The sequence below is a fragment of the Echinops telfairi genome, unplaced genomic scaffold (genome assembly GCF_000313985.2).
Source record: "Echinops telfairi isolate 266 unplaced genomic scaffold, ASM31398v2 ScPeMD7_7429;HRSCAF=8467, whole genome shotgun sequence".
In the NCBI taxonomy this organism is placed as follows: Eukaryota; Metazoa; Chordata; class Mammalia; order Afrosoricida; family Tenrecidae; genus Echinops; species Echinops telfairi.
Window position 1 is genome coordinate 2,230,574 of NW_022111329.1, and position 13,259 is coordinate 2,243,832.

Below are 13,259 nucleotides of genomic sequence, written 5' to 3' on the forward strand. Positions count from 1 at the left end.
CACCTTTTCCACTTCATCAAATCACTGTCTTTTCATGCCCATCTTCATACTCAGAAACAAAAAGTAGTAGTAGAGGTGAGGTCAGGTGAGTAAGGTACATGGGGCAAGAGAGGCATGCAGTCTTTTGCCAAAAACTGGCACGCTGAGATGGCTGCATGAGCAGGTTCATTGTCATGATGGTAATACCACTCCCCTGTCTGACACAAATCGGGCCTTTTTTGGTCACACACTGTGATGCCATCTTTTCGGAACCTATAAATAGAAAGCTTGATGAACAGTTGACCTGGTAGAACGAACTCCAAATCCACTACAAGTCAACATCTTTGTCCCTTCAGGAAGTTGATGGACATCCAGAATGAGGTCTGTCATCAATCAACATTTCACCTTTTTTGAACCAAGAAACTCACTCATGCACTTGAGTGTTTCCCATGGTGCTGTGCTTATAATCTGTGTTCAGCATCACAACAGTTTCTGTGGCATTTTTTCCTGAGTAGGAAAAAAAATTTACAGTCACACACTGTTCTCTGAAATTGGCCATCACTAAAAATGAGGTTCGAGCTAAACTGCTTTTACAAAAAAAAAAAAAAAAATCACTGTGACCAGAGAGAACCTTCCTAGGTGATGCCACACTGCGTGCACTAACTCAGAATGAATTGCTTGATGCTCACTTAGTGGGAAAATGCATACTATCAAAGCTCCACTCCACCTAATAAAATTTTGGTTATTTTGGTACCCCCTTACATAATGGGACATTTCAGTGACAGGTGCAGACAATCCCTTTATAAAAAATGAACAGCAGTCCAGATGTTCAGGGTTTAGAGTTCAACTCTCTCGTTCCATTCTTATTGACCTTGGATGCCTTCCAACTGCTACATGGAGCAGGGCATCTGTCTATAAGAGGGAAAAAGCAGCAGCACATGACAACACAATACCTAGCAGATATGAAGTGCTCCATAAATGTCAACTTAGGATGGTGGCTTTTCATAATTGATTTAATTAACAATGAAAAATATTACTTTGCTGATAACTGAAAGGTTGGAATTCTGAGTTCACTAAGAGGGTTTGCTGATCTTCCCACTAACTCAGCCCTTGCAAACTCATTGGAGGCAGTGTCAACTCTGACACATGTGTGGTTGCCATGTTGTTTCATTAAGTCCAAGTGCTCAAATCAAGCAGAAATGAAAGAAGCGTAAATCAAACCTAATTTTGTGATGAAAATATTCTTGAACTCGCTGTTTTCTAGGCACCCCAAGTTATGGAAATGCAGGAAATTATTCTAGTATTTTACCTAGTGAATGCTTCCCAGAAGGTTCAGGAAGCATTCACCTTGCTTCCCAGTGAAGGTGAATCGAGTCCCGGTGCCCCAGCCTCCATTCCGTTTCTGAAATGGCTCCATGCCCAGCAGACACCAAAGCTGGCGGTTTTCTACTTGAACTCTCCAAAGGACAAATGCGATAAGATTTGTTTTTTTAGATAGCAGCTGCATCTTTCTTCCATTCCCATGCTTCCTTTAGACTCAGCAGTTTTCCTTTCTGCTCCAGATAAATTGCTGTTAATTTAAATGTGTGGCTGGCCCTGGCCATTTTCTGGTTGATTGCTTCTGAGTAATGGGAGGGGAATGTGGGCATCTCTGAATGTAAATACATCTGAATAGGTTTAGCACCCATGCTAAAGAAGGCATGCCGACCTTCCCATTTCCCTACTCCCCACACCCTCACCCCCTGCCTTCAGGCGGAACTCCGGCCACTGCAGAGCCTACACAGCAGTTAGCAGAGATGAGTTCTAGGCCACATCCATTCTTTCCTTCTCTGATTTCAACATATCATTACATCTCTCAGAAGCACCTGCCTCCTCTTCATTTTCCTTACCTCAGCTAGTTGTCAGCAGTAGCAGCAAAGTTTCCCAAGTTATTTTTGATAAAGGAGTTCATCTCAAAGTAACTTTTGCTCCCGCCTGTGTGCACTGTTGGAATGCTACAAATGCTTCAGAATGTCACATTATCAAAATATCTGTATTTCAAGCTCAGAAGCTAGACAGCTCGTTTGGCTGCTAAGCTCACAAGATGTTCAGCCATTTGTTGTGGTCTAAAAACTTTCCCCTCACTAGGAGCAAATAATCTATTGTTTGATACCATTTTGGTGTCCTTTTCTTGAGTTGCTTGTTATGGGAGAGGGCAAAAGTCAAAAGATTCTAGTGGATACAGTGGGCCCTGAGCCAATGTCTCTGTGAAGCACTAGCTTTTCCCCCCCATTTACAAAGGGTTGATTCTAACTGGGTCTGAGTTTTCAATATATGGTGAGATTTTTTTAATATCCACAGTATATGAGGATCTAGGATCTCAAGGAAGAGGCTGACTTGCCTTCCTTGAGGGGCCGTGTGGTGCTCCAGTTTGAATGCACATGCTATATATTGATTTTTTTAATTGTAGTAGACTGGCTAAAAATATCCCTTGGTGACTTCACTCTTCCAAGATTCTAAAGAGCCCCAATGGTGTAGGGGGTTATGTACAAGGTCAGTAGTTCCAACCTAACAGTGTCTCTGTGGGAGAAAAATGAGGCTATATGTTCCCATCAAGACTTTAGAATCTTGGAGCAGTTCTCCTCTGCGTTACAGAGTTTCCATGAGTTGCAATCAACTCTATGGTATTGGTTTGGGTCACTCATTTTTATGGCATGGACACGTGGAACTGCTCCTTTGGGCAGATATAGCACTGGCAGAAGAACGCTGAAGGAGGACAGAAGCTATTGCAGTTCATTGCTACCAAGTCGGTGCCTACTCGTGGTGACCGTACAACAGAATGAACTGTACCCAGACCTCTGTCAGTATTATGATCCTTAGTGCGCTCAAGTTGATGACTGTAGCCGATGACTCTCTGTTTGGAATGCCTTCCTATGTAGTAGACTAGTCTTCCAGCCTATAATGAACAATATTCTATTATGAGTGATAGAGTTTTCATTAGCTGAAGTTTTGAAAGTACATCACCAGGTTAGTCTTATTAGTCTGTTTCTAGCTCCACTATAACTTGCTTAATGTGGTAGTTACACATTGGCCTACTATCCACAAAGTTAGTAGTTTGAAACTACCAGGTGCTCTGCAGGAGAAAGACAAGGCTTTCTACTCCCATAAAAAGATATAGTCTCAAAGTGGATTAATGATTCTTTAGGGATATAGCCAGGATTCCTTAGGGATTTGAGGGAAATGGAGAGCTAATAACAATGAGTACCAGATTAAAGAAAATGTTCTAAAAATGATTGTCGTGATTATTGTACAACTCTTCTTAAGGTGATTGCACTATTGAATTATATGATTTATGAATTATATGCCAATAAAATTGTTAAATTCAAAAAATCTATTTATAAAAGAAAAAAATTAGTTGCAGACTTGGAATCTCACTATGAGATGTCCCCATTGGCTGTGTTAAATTCCCAAAGAGCAATCATATGCTCAATCTTAAGGAGCCCTGGTTGTATAGTGGTTATGCATTGGGCTGTGATCCTCAAGGTCAATGGTTTGAAACCACCAGGTGCTCCTTTGGAGAAAGATGAGTTTTTCTTCTCCCTCACACAATCTCAGAAACTCACAGGAGCAGTTCTACCCTGTCCTACAGGGTTGTTATCAGTCAGCATCAACTCGATGGCCATGAATCTGGTTTTGAGGTTCATAACCTGCATACTATGAGTGACCCTGCTGGAATTTGAAATATCCAAGGTATAGCTTCCAGCATCATTGCCTCACACAAGCCACTATAGTACAGCAAGCTGACAAGTGGTGGTGACATCTATTTAAACAGGGGCAAATGCAGTTGCAGTTTAATAGAGTTTCATCTAACAAAGAAATTGTAATAGTCACAGAACTCAGGAGGGGTCTAGAGGAGGAAAAAGGCAAATAGAGGCAAAGAGTAGCCTGGTTCTATTAACACTCTCTCCCCCTTTGAATTCTTACACCATAAACTCATTGGTAATAAGGCCTGCACTCGCCATTTAATTGATTGTGTTACTTTCTAAAATCAAAAGCCCTTCAAAATTAAATGCTCTCAGAAACTACTATATGGAATGAACAATTTTTTGTGGGGGGGGGTGTTTTGAGAAATGATGGCTTCTTCACATCTCACCACCTTTCTCCTGTTTTTAATTGGCTATGTGCCATCCTAAGATTAATCCTATTGTTTCCGTGTGAATGGTCCACCCTCTTGAAACCCCAAGGAGGAACGAAGGAGTCTGGGTCATTAACTTGGCTTGCATGTGCTATGCGCCCAGAGTGCACTCTTAAAGGGGTGCTGCTTACATTTGCCTGGAGGCAAAACCTTTGGATACAGAATAGAGAACCATAAGATGGAGAACTCATCAGATCCCCTGAGCACTCTCTAAATTCTCAGTGGTTGATTAAATTCATAAAGGGCGTTTGGCCTTGATACTGAGTTCTCTTTTCTGAGATACTTAGAAGGGCAAGGATTGCTCCTGTAGACTCTCAGAGTTACTGTAAGGACAGTACAGATTCATCGTGGTAATAACCCTTCTGGAGCCAGATGATACCAGCACTTGGAAGATTGGGCTGAGGAAAATGGCATTTCTAGAGAGCTAGGTTTAGGAGTGGAGCCCTGGGGTGGTGGTATCGTGGTTTGGTGTTGGGCTCCAGTCTTCACGGTCAGCAGCTCAAAACCACCAGCAAGAACCAGGAGAAAGTCTGGGCTTTCTACTCCCATAAACAGTTGCAGTCTTGGAAACCCATTGGGTCACTGTGAGTCAGCATTGACTCAATGGCAGTGAGTTTGGTTTGGTCTGAAGCCAATTAAGAAAATGTCTTGGGATAGGAGAGTTTTCTACTTTGTCATCTATTTTGTCATTTACAAATTTGATAAAGAAAATGAGTCATGGATATTCCACTCATGATTCTAAGTAATAGAATCCTCCCTGTTCCTGGTATATTTCCAGTAGGCAAGTTTTGAAAGTCAACTGTACCCTCCGTCCTTTGTACTCTACTGGTAGTGTTATGGGGTAGGCATTGGGCTGCTAAGCACAGCAGAAAGCGGAGACTGTCTGCTCCCATGAACTTATACAGACTCAGAAACCCTGCATAGGGTCACTATGAGTCAGAATCAACTTGGTACTCTTGGATCAGGAGCACTTTGCAAATGACCCTCCACTCCAGCAACCTGGCAGGGGGCTTACAGAATCAGAATCTCTGGGTGATAATCTGGACTCTATCACTCAGTGGCTGTGAGACCTTGGACAAGCCAGATGGAGTTCATTTTCCTTACCAGTAAAGAGGAGGCAATGATAGAAGCTATGTGTTAGGGTTATTGTGTTACTTAAAGGTATACTTTGGGTAGAGTTGGCACTGTTTATTGTCCAAGTTATTCACACATCTTTCTCCATCTGCTGGACAAAGAGGCATTTCATGTTAAAAACACGATTTTCTTTATTTTTGTATCATGTATTATAGTGTCCATTGTTTCACCATCACAGGATTAATGTCAGTTTTATGTATCATATATAATATGTCCATAATGCTTAATAAATTCTATATTGTATAAATATATTCTATATTATTTATACACAATAAATACACATATACTATTCAGCGGCATAATAAATGCTATATGGTATATCATATATAGTAGGTATACATAAGAATATGTATGTGTTGCATATATGATATGGTAATTAACTTTAGGTAGTTAATCATGTTATGTAAGGAATTTTGGGGAGAGGGGATTTTTTTTTTAACTCTAAAAAAAACTCTTTGTGTGATCCAATATTTTACCAGTTAAAGTTGAGCAGATATCTGGTTCTTTTGATAAGTAATCAATCAGTTACTTTAGAGATAATTTGGTAAAATTAAGCAGGAAGTTATAAATTAGATTTTGGGTGAATTTAATTTTATGCCTTATGTAGATAAATACAGCAAAATTATTCAGTCATTAATATTGTAACATCTCCTTAAGTCATAGTAATCTCTCCTTATTTTAAGGAGATGTACAGTATAAATGATGTAGCTGTTGATAGAGCTCTGTACAAAAATGCATTGGAATCCACACCCTCCCATCCCACCCCTATGTTTCATACGCCATATGAAATCTAGTTTCAAGTTTAAGTTGTTCGATCATGAGGTCCACGTTTTCTCCCAATTTTTGGTTTCTGTTTTGATACATTGATTTATGTTTTAAAGTATATTCCATGTTGTTTTCTTATTCTTGATGTTTATTTCGTGATGTTCTTTTGAAAGTGATTGTACTTGTTTTTCTTTTGAGCATGACTTATGTTTCATTTTGTGTTTCTTTTAGGTTTTGTTTTGTTTCATAAGATCCCACTGGATGGGTAACTGAAATAAAGGAAAAGCCAGAGAAAGGGGCTGTGGGATTGTTGGTTGATGCTGTCCTGTGAGCTGTCTCGGGAATGGTGTTGGCTTAGCCCGGAAGTGCTGCTTGTCTGGGCTCCCTGGTAGATGTGGGTGGTATCGGAGAGACATACATCAGGAAGCCTGCATACATTGTGAGCTATTTGGGTTACTCAGACAGCTAAGCAGCACCTCAAGAAAATGTTTTACGCTGATGCTTCTCTGCCTTTAGAAGGATTCAAACGCAAAATCAAAGTGCAGTTCCCTTGGATTGTGCTTCTCCTGTTTAACCCTGTTGGAAATGTATTGATTGTTTTTGCCTCTGTTTATAAAACGTGAACTATAAAGTAAAAAAAAAAAATCTAAATTTACTGACAGCACAAATGCCTACTAAATAACCTCACCTATTTTTAACACAGATTTCACTGTCATTTCTTTTTATTCTTCACGAATCAGTACTAAATTCAGTGGGTTGGATTTTCTTATCTATACACAGAGACTGAAAGGCTTGAAGTGCTTTGGGTATTATTGAAAGGCCCTTTCTTTCACTAGCAATTAAGGTCCCTACTGTTGACTTACATCTCTGAGCTATGCAGCACTAATAATGATCCTCTTAGAGTCCATCAGCTGGCAAAATAATAGTAATTAATTAATTAAAATCAATTGAAAAAGAAGCAGCCACCAAGCAGGTTTTAGGTTAGTGTAAATCAGGTTCCGAAAGATTGCAAGAGTGAACAATATGCATATGGTGACACGATAACCTTGTCCCTTTGCATTTGCCACCTGCCTTTCAGAAGTTTTCCGGATGAGAAGGCCGCCACAGTACATGCTGTTTCCATTATCAAGCTGCAGCTTTTCTGCACTGAAAAGGCCTGTGAGGGGAATAGCTGGCCTGCTGTGAGCAGGAGAGTTGCTTCTAAGAAGGGAAGTCCCTCTACAACCTACTGCCCACCTGCTGGGTTTTCATGGACAGGACCGTGCTTCCTGACCCAAGCAGCACAGAGGTGGAGGTCAATGATGAATATGTGCTTTATAACGCCCAGCGTCATTGCTGAGAGGGCAGCCTTGGGGCAACAGATGCCTGCTTGCCCGTAGTCTTATGTGTGGACTCCTGCTTCAGCATCGCGGGGACAGAGAAAAGCTTTGTTCAGTCTCTGCAGACAGTGATATTCAGCACCCCTGTTCTGCAGAGAGATTTAGATGCCTACAGCCCATCCCTCCCTACCTTAGCCTTTGCTGGTGAGGTGCCCTTACAACCAGGATGGAGAATTTCCTGAGAATACAAGCAGCTCTGGCTGCTAAACATGCACGTATACTCCAAGGCTGATTTGGAAAAGTACTGAATGTTTTTTTAATGCTTTGTTGTTTTTTTAATAGTTGCTCAAGTTTTGCAGTTCAGCTTTAAGGATTTATAGTTTTTAAACTTGTCCAACATTCTTGGAAACATTGTTTTGAATCCTGTGTAACCAAGGCATTAATTTTAGTAACCCAGGATTGATTTCAGTCCCACTTGATACCTAAAGAGTATTCCTTCTTGTATACTGTACTACTGACATTAGCCACTCAGTATGCTGTTGCTTGACGCAGACATTTCACTGAGACCTATGGATTACAGCATTGAACATGGCTACTTCATACTCCTGCCACAAAGAGGGTCCCTTTTGCCAAAGTGCAAATAGGCAGCCCCTTCTCAAAAGCTTTTGTTTTCCCAAAAAGTGTTTGAGTGACCTGGGAGTGCCCATTTTCTTGTTCCAAATGAAATGACAGGTCCTGTCACTATTTAGATTCCGTTCCTTCCCAAAGGTGTCGATTTACAAAGAGGCCAGCTAATTGCAGACCTCCTGACCCCTGAAAGAAAAGTGCAATTCAAACTGAGCAAGGGCTGGGTGTCAATATGGCACAGGTTCCTAAATATAGGCCACTTGGTACATATTTTTTTCCTGTTTTTCCATGAGCCATAATGAGGTGACAAATTGTTTAAAAGGACCATATTTTTTAAGTTTTCCAGACCTAAATGGGGGGAGGTTATTTGTAACTCTAGCTCATAGGGTTTCAGTCGATTTTTGTTTTTAAATGGAGAGAAGTGGACGATAAGGCAATTTAATATATCAAAGAGCCGTTGACATCTCCCAGGAAACGCTGAGAAACAGCAGGCGAGAAAGTTGTTTCATATGGTTCTTGTGTTCATTGCTTTTTCATTTAGTCAATCCCTACAGACCGTGATCAGGACCATAGCTTTTCATTTCTCTACCCTCTTCCACCTTTGCTTTTCATGTCTCCCGTGAAATTTTCTGTTTCACGCTTTCCAACGGCATGGATCATGTATTTGTGTGGCATTTTTGCTGAAGTCATGTCTGCCATCCTCAGACAAGGTCTTGCACATCAGCCCTGGGCAGGTAACTTCAATTGAGGGAGTGGGCTGGGGGGCAAGCCACCTGCTCTGCTCCTCAGAGGGCCAGCTGCCACCGACCTCAGCCAGCCTGGCTGGCCTGAGGGGAATTGAAGCCCAGGCTTCCAAATCTTCTGACTCTAAGCAAAAAAAAAAAAAAAAACCAACCAAAAAAATCACCAAAAAACAAGATCTGAATTTTTATGTGAAGTGTCTCTATTTTTAAAAAAAGTTGGCTCGGTTATTTTTATAACAATATCTAGGCCAACCAAGCATGTCTGTGGGCTTGATTGTTCTCTAACTGTTTTCTCACGTTGCTTTCTCCCCGTTGCTGACACTGACTGGCGGAGGGAGCTTTCTTTCGGCAGGCTAAGGGAATTGAGTTCACAGCCCTAGCATCTCACTTACATTTGCTCCTCCTCTGAGACTTCTGCCCAACTGTATGGGCCTCTGTACATCGTTCACTAGCAAGGGAACTGCCCAGACCCAGAGGTCGTGTCTTCCCACCATCCCCTGGTGGGTCCCACCCTATTCCCAGAGCATTCTCCTAAGCCTGTATCTCCTTCCTGTTCTATCTGCCACGAATTTTCTTTTCATCAGTTGTCCAATTATCCTTAGGGCCAGTCAGGTTTAGGTGGGAAAACACACAGCCCCGTGTTCGCAGGGTTCCATAATCTGTCAGCTTGGACATAGGTAAATGGAAACCAGGAGCAGCATCGTTCAGAGGCATGGCTCAGATTCCCATCCGGTGGTGACTGTCTAAAGCAGACAGAAATACCCAGGACCACGACATGACTTATGGTCTCTGCCTTCCACAGCAACAAACAAGAACACTATGAAGCTGAAGAGGGTTCATCTCTCAATAGTGAAAATCAATCCGAGCATACTCACGAGAGAATTGATTGAGGGGGCTCAGACTTGGTCTCCCTACAGGGCTGCCTTCATTCTTGATCCAGCAAGCTTTCTTTCCAGAAGCAGGCAGCACAAACTATAACCAGACAACCCCTCCTCCTACACCACAGACACAGACACAGAGCTAAACAGAATAAAGGAAGACTTTGCTTTGGGCATCCACGTTATCTTAAATTATATTCAGAATAGTTAACACTTGCCCTCTCTCTGCAGGGCAGAGGTCATAATTACCAGCACTCTGAGAAATAACTAGCTTAAGCAAATATTGTTCTTAGTTGAGACTGAGTTGGTTCCCAACTCATAGAGAAACCTCACATGACAGGGGCAAACACTACATAGGGTACATTGGCGAGAAAGGGTCCTGAGTCTCCCACACAGAATGACTACCACTAAACCGTCATTTTCCTGATAGCTTAGGGACTAAAACAGAGCCCCAAAGCAATGCCATGGAGTTGATTCTGACTCATAGGGATGCTCTATGCCGGGGTTGCTGAGACTATAAATCTTTACAGGAGCAGACAGCCTCACCTTTCCCTCACAGGGTGGCTGGTAGATTTGAACCACCAACCTTGGGGTTAGGTGTCTAATACTTAGCCTACAGTGCCACCAAGTTTCCTTTAACTTCAGGACTCTAGGGCAGGAATACAATTTTTTTGCCAGGTATGAGAGCCAGTATGATGGATGGAGCTCTGTACTCTCTCTCTCCTTTCTTCACTCTTTAGTGTCTTAAACACCACACTGCCTTTTAAAAATTTCTCTCTTGAATCCTAAATTGACTTGGTAGCAAACCAGTAGTCTATTTTTTTCATTGCTTTGCATACTTTTAACACACATGACTCCCTACCTTCCATTGAAAAATGAAATCAAAGTACTACATCTGACCTTACTAATTCTCACAATAATGCCTCCACTTGCTTTGGTGTTTTCTACCTAGAACTCCTTTCTCAGTTCTATCCAGATTTTTTTTTTGCACTAAGAAGAAATCTTTTTTTTATCTTGTGTTATCTAGACTCTACACACATCCAGAGAGAGCAACTAAGAATGGCATTCCATGAGCTGTCACTGGGTGCACCGGGCCATCTGGGCTGTACCTGACTGCAGGGGTCCCATCTCTTCTAGTCTATGTCAGTGGTACCCACTGGAGTTGTACAACTCAGTCAACTTGAATTCAATCAAACTTATGTCAGAAGGAGCCATCTGCTATGTTCGCACACCTCTAAAATAGGAAATAAGTTGTCATTGATTTCATTCTGGCTCATGTCAAGTCCATGTGTGCTAGAGTGGAACTGGGCTCCATAGAGTTTTTAATGGCTGATTTTTCAGTAGATCACGCAGCCTTTTATCTGAGATGTCTCTGGATGGACATTAACCATGAACCTTTCAGTTAGCAGCTGAGCACATTAGCTCTTTCCAATACCCAGGAACTCCTTCACACCCCTCTAGTCCCTGCAAGCCATGTCAGGCTAACCGAGGATCACCTGGGAGATTGAGGACTCTCCCAGCTGGTGAGGTGTTGCCAAACTACCTTTTCTTCAGCTGGTCACAGAGTGCAGCTTGCTCCTCAACAACCCACACTTCATTGTTTTGCTCTTCAAGGACAGAAGCAACTTGTGTCGATCTGATTTTGACAGGGGAACCATCAGAGGTTACTTCAGGATAATAATGCAGTGCCACCTTAGAATTCCCATCAATGAGCACCCACAGTATGGTGACATCCACCTCCTCCCCAGGCCACTGTCTCCGCCTAAAGTCTTGGTTTTCATGGAACACGTGGGCAAAACATAGAAAGAACAGAGATCTCTCCTTGTGTTTTCCAAGACGGTCCATAATAAACCAATAGAAAGTAGCCAGAGATTTCGGAGAAAGACAAAGCCTCAATTCACCCCTTTTATGTTCAGATCCATTGCTGTAATCCATAGGCTGCCTGTGAAGCATTCTCATGCCATTTCTTTCATAATGTTCCAGGTTTGAAAGCCAGTTTTGTTTTTTTAATGTTTCCTGTAAATAATGGATAATCATTTTTTGTTTTGTTTTTAAGTGCTGTTTTAAAAATGTGGATAAACCATAAGTGTACTTGCTGAATTCATTCATTTTTTTAACAAGCCAATAAAGTTTTATAATTCATCTCTATGTGTCTTGCACTCTCTGTAAATCCTTGTTACACCTCCTGCCCATCTTCCATCCTCAAATACATACTGCCACCAGTGTGTCATTGCTATTGTCCGGGATGACAGCGGCTGAAGAAATGTGTGAGAAACTTTATTGAAAGCTCTGGGAATTCTAAACCAACTAGTTTCTAGACCCCAACCCCAGAACCTCCCACTTTAAAAGTTCCCATCAATGTGAATTATACATTATGTTTTAACTGATTCTTCTTACATTGAAAATGTTCTTACACTGAAATTGCCTAAAACGTCATTTTAAAAGAAAAACAAATCCCTCAAGAGTATTAAAGCAAAACAAAAAGTTACTTTCCATAGGAAAATCCACAAATATTTTCAAAATTTGAAATAACCAAGGTCCCACCAGATGACTCAGTACTCTCTTCCAACTTTCTATGTTACTTTGTGGCCAAAGAAACTGATGATTTGTGCTTTCAAAGAACAAGAAGAAAAGAGAAGACAAGAGGACACAGCAAAAGGTAACAGAATTTGTTCATGTGACACCAATATTTCACATCCAGTTCGCCTCCACCATCCTGTAGAGTCCTCCTCCCCCCACCACCCCCTTTTTTTTCTTTTTGCCTAGGATGTATAAATAAGGCTTATAGAACTTTTTGATTAATTGAAACCTACGTTTGCTTTCTAATAGCCATGAAGGGGTATTATGAATTGCATTGTCCACCCCCTAAATATATGTCTGTGGAAGTCCTAACCTGTTCCTGTCCATATGCTCCTGTTTGGAAGTGGGTGTTTTCTTTTGTTATGTTAATGAGTCAATTCATTTGTTGGGCGGGTCCTAAAGCTAATCACTTCTGCATTTCAAAAAGCACTGAATAGACTTAGGAACACATCTGCGAAGACAGATGACATGTGAGGACCTGCCTTCAAGCAAGGGGATTGCTGATAATCAATAGAAACTAGGAGAGGCTTATAGAAGGAATCAATGTGGCTGAGACCTTAATTTGGACTGTTAGCTTCCAGACAAAACTATAAGAAAATAAAATTTCTGTTCTGTAAAGCCACCTACTTTTGGTTTTTCTGTGATTGCAGCATTGGATAGGTAAGATAACAGGCTTTGCTTCAAATAGAAAATTTAGAGATTGAGTAAAATAATCCTGAGTGACCTAAAGCTTTATCAAACCAACTACATTGACCCTTTATAGGAGCTTCCTGCTTCATGTTGGGGACTTGTGCTTCTTTTTTAAGCCCTTCTAAAGTTTTTAAGCAGTGAACAAGTTTTCTTTGGCAACTGAAGGTTGTGTAATAGAGAATTGGATGCCGTTGACATAGGGCATAGATGCGGCATACTAGAGTCCCAGTGACACATGAAGAATTGCCATACGGTAGTCATTTCCCCGCTGCATCCTCCATTTCCTCATTCCCAAAGGGAGAGGGTGATCAGTAGGATCTTGTGAGAGTTCAATGAGATGGAGCATGTAAAGTCCTTAGCTCATTGCCAG

At 41.4% G+C, this 13,259-nt stretch overlaps 1 protein-coding gene across 5 annotated transcripts in view; it reads left to right on the forward strand.

Moving 5' to 3' along the window:
* Positions 1-13,259, forward strand: part of NTRK2 (neurotrophic receptor tyrosine kinase 2) — a 514,715-nt gene that overhangs the window by 193,754 nt on the left and 307,702 nt on the right. The window contains exon 12 of one of the 5 annotated variants that reach the window (XM_030887914.2): positions 6,284-8,846. The exons of the other annotated variants lie outside the window; for them this stretch is intronic. Within the exon in view, the coding sequence (XP_030743774.1) occupies positions 6,284-6,321 (38 nt within the window). The 3' untranslated portion in view covers positions 6,322-8,846. Of the gene's footprint in view, positions 1-6,283; positions 8,847-13,259 lie in introns of those variants that run through there. 5 annotated transcript variants of the gene reach the window in all.